This window comes from Acanthisitta chloris, unplaced genomic scaffold, assembly GCF_000695815.1.
Source record: "Acanthisitta chloris isolate BGI_N310 unplaced genomic scaffold, ASM69581v1 scaffold25650, whole genome shotgun sequence".
Lineage (NCBI taxonomy): Eukaryota > Metazoa > Chordata > Aves > Passeriformes > Acanthisittidae > Acanthisitta > Acanthisitta chloris.
This window is the reverse complement of record NW_008650283.1, coordinates 107-3,757: the sequence shown is the minus strand read 5'-3', so window position 1 is coordinate 3,757 and position 3,651 is coordinate 107. Positions and strand designations below refer to the sequence as shown.

Below are 3,651 nucleotides of genomic sequence, written 5' to 3'. Positions count from 1 at the left end.
CCCTGCTCTCCTGGAGGTGCTGAACACCTCCTGCCCATGGGAAGCAGTGAATTAATTCCTTGTTTTGCTTTGCCTGTGTGTGTGGCTTTTGCTTGCTCTATTAAACTGACTTTGCCTCAACCCATGAGCTTTTCTAGCTTCTACCCTTCTGATTATCACCCCCATCCTGTCGGTGGGGGAGTGAGTGAGAGGCTGCGTGGTTCTTGGCTGCTGGCTGGGGTTAAACCACGACAGGAAGGAAAGCATTACGTGGATTATACTACATCTCAAATACAGTACAATTTGTCCAAAAAATAGAACTTTTTACTAGATGGCAATACAAATACGCTGCTTTTTTTTTTTCTGCTACACCCTCCCTTTCCAGGAAAAGCTACCACATACAGGGATTTATGTCTTCTCTCTAATACAGTGTCAGTATCAAGATATATATGACCTATTGCTATTAAAGAAAGGAGGAATACTGTGCTGGCAAAGAGCACAATGTCATAGCACAGGTTGTGAAAGAAAAAGGCAACGAGCAGGAGGATCATGAGAATTTTACAACCTCATTCCCAGGTGATGGAAAATGAAAGATAAATACATGCAGTGTCAATGACTAGAAGATCAGAAAGAACTCTGCTCTATGTCAGAACATGAAAACCCTGATATGTGAGTATGTGATTTTAAAATTCTGTCAGGAATCAAATGCAGCACAGCACCTAAATATGAATTCTCCACCCAATGATATTTTGGTTTTGGTTTGCATCTCATTTTTCAGAAGAAATTAGCACTGGGGATTTCTATAATTACATTCAGTAATACTTAATTATGAAAAATACTTGTGTTTTGTTTAGAAGAACATATAGCCAAATGATTGTGCTAATTTTAAAAACTCCCCTAGAAGGTCAGGATGTGATAGTATGATTCTCTTGTAGAACTTATTTTATAATCATACATATTTCTACTATGAAAAGTTACTGAAAAACAGTGGTTTGCTGTTGCGTATCTTGCCATCTTTCCAGTTCCCTTCTAACACTTTATTGAATACAGAGACTTAACTTGTGACAGCTGAACCTGCTGCCATAGAAATTACATTGATAATCTGATCCATGTCACCACCTTCAAAATGCACATTTCAAAATCAGGAAAAGAGCAACATGCAACAGGCTTTATTACTATGCCAGTGCTTACAGTCTGGGATCAATTTTGGAACACCATTTCATTCTGTAGTGTGCTGCTGCTTTCAGGGAGGTTTGCTTTATGAAGCACTCAGCATCATCTCATGAAAGACATAACGTCAATTAATACAGTCATTATAACGATTAAAAAATACCCTTATCACTGTACTTGGAAAATATTTTCATTTTATCGTAAAGATTGTCAAAATATTACTTTATAGGTAAATAAATTAAACCACTAGATTCAAAGAACCTCTGATTTTTCATGTAAATGTGTCTTACTTCACAGCAGGAAACAAAGGAAAACAAAATCATGGTACCTACTGAAGGGCAGATTTAAGCAATAAATGCAACAGGTTCAAAGCTCCAATGACTGTTATTCCAAGGAACTACCTTAAAAGAAACAGCACAGACTATCAGTATAGGCTACACTGTCACCTGAATAAAGTCTTTTTGACTTAATGATGTAGCAGCTGAATACTACTGCACGTGCAACTGAGCACAGGAGCAGCTATGCACGTCAGAGTTGCTAAATGAAGATCACGCCTGTATAAGAGAAACCTGGGAGACAGAAAAGACCAGATGGTCTCTGTTTGCTTCCCACCAGTTTCTTTCACGAAAACTGAAAAAAGCTTCAAAAAGCATGAGTACACTGTCTGGCAAGAGTATGTGTACTTCTAGCCTGTAATTATTTGTGTAACACCTGTTGAATCAACAACCGTTATAGGGTGGAGGCCCAGTAGTTGTACATTAATTCTACTAGTTTAATTTCCTTCATTAGCTGCAGAGAACCTCGAGGTAAAAGAAGAAAGGAGATGGAGGGAAGAGGGTTGGTAGCAATTCAAGGGAAGGAAACAACAAAGAAAAAAATACTCTGGTTTTTCAGGCAGGAATTCTCTCAAATACTATGCATTTACAAGGAGTACAAAGAGGTTGTGATCTAATTGGGAACTTGGAGTATACCAAAATAAATTACAATGAAGTGACGAAGATAGACACAGCACATGGCAAAAAAAAGGGACCCTTCTGGTGGGGAAAAAAGTGACTCTTGTCATGAGAAATACATTCCTGACTAGTTATGGACTTAAGACAATTACGATTATTCTACTGTTACTAAATTGTACGACTCTGTTTTCAAAGGTTTAGACTGCTAACATACCTGAAATCTCAATAATTTTACTGCAGCTTAACAAAAAGTATAGTGCAGTCCAAGAGTATTACTTACAAATCCTCCTTCCCTATTTGTACAACTCACAGCAATTTACACAATGAAGATCAACTGCCTCAAAGTCCGATTTTCCTTTCATTACACAGACCACTATATTTACTGATTTGAGGCAAGAATAATAAAAAAATAACAATTTTCCTACTTCTCTTGAATTTTGTTCTGGAACACACTGAACTCCACAGAAATGCTTCTGTTTACCTACCATTTCCTGGATTAAGAACCCCAACAATTCACAAATACTGGATGTGTCCTGAACTGTCTCTCCTTGAAAAAATGCACAGATGACCTAAGAGCTACCTTTTAAAGTCAGAATCAGTAAGCAATAAATTCTTACCATAAGAAATTCAGTGTTAGAACTAGCTTACCTCAAATACAGCTTCATCTCTATAAGAAGGAAAATTTTCCAGTACGAGACGTAGCAGCTTCTGGGCACTCTTCTCACTCATCTTAACACAGGTGAGGAAAGATCCTCCAAACTTCTCTAGCAGAACTATTCCACTTTCATTCAGCACCCGGTGTCTTTCTTCTATCAGAGGTATAGGCACTTCTGTGTCAGAGCGAAATACATGCTTGACTTGGTCGAGCGTCATGGTGGCAAAATATGATGCACTGGTGATAGGTATTCCTTCAGAAAATAGAAAATGAGAAGTTTAGGATATTGCAGGGCTTACTGCAGTGACCTGCTAGAGATGAAAGCACTTGTACAGGTAGAACTAAAGTCTGTCAGCTCTTAAAATCACTTTCGTTTCCAGCAATAACTGCACTCACAGACCTGCTCAAAAATAAACCTGTGTGCACACAGTGCTTCCCTTCCACAGGTAAGAACTTCCAACATCCAACCATGGAACGAACCTTTCCTACTATGTGTGCATAATTTTTTTCCAGCTGCTTAGCATTCAGCTTTGAGCGTGGTGTTCACAGAGCACATGGCAAATACAGTCAGCATGCAGCTAGTGTGGCCAGCACAGGCCTGTTTTCCCTCAGATCCTAAGCAGGCTGTGCATGTACAAAAAGTACCTTGCTGTCATCGCTCCATAATTTACAAACAACTGCGCATAAAATTAATTAACTTTCATCTGTACCTACGAATAGATTTTTTTTCCCCTGAGGACAACGACAAGCATGAGTGCTAAAATGCGGGTTTTAAATATGCAAGTTTAAAAAGTGTTTACAAAGTTTTAAACAGTGGTTTAAAATACTGGGGCTTGGGGGCTTACTGGGGCCGGTCCGGTACTAGATTAGTTCAGAAGATTCTCAGTTTGTGCC

General features: G+C 38.7%; 1 protein-coding gene across 1 annotated transcript in view; it reads right to left on the bottom strand.

Annotated features, from left to right (window-relative positions):
- The window catches only part of LOC103811437 (chromosome unknown open reading frame, human C9orf64), a gene marked incomplete at its 5' end in the record, with an annotated part of 6,784 nt that extends 3,774 nt beyond the window's left edge, over window positions 1–3,010 (bottom strand). The window contains one exon of the mRNA XM_009084414.1: window positions 2,751–3,010. Within this exon, the coding sequence (XP_009082662.1) occupies window positions 2,751–3,010 (260 nt within the window). The remainder of the gene's footprint in view (window positions 1–2,750) is intronic.
- Between the last annotated feature and the right edge of the window lie 641 nt (window positions 3,011–3,651).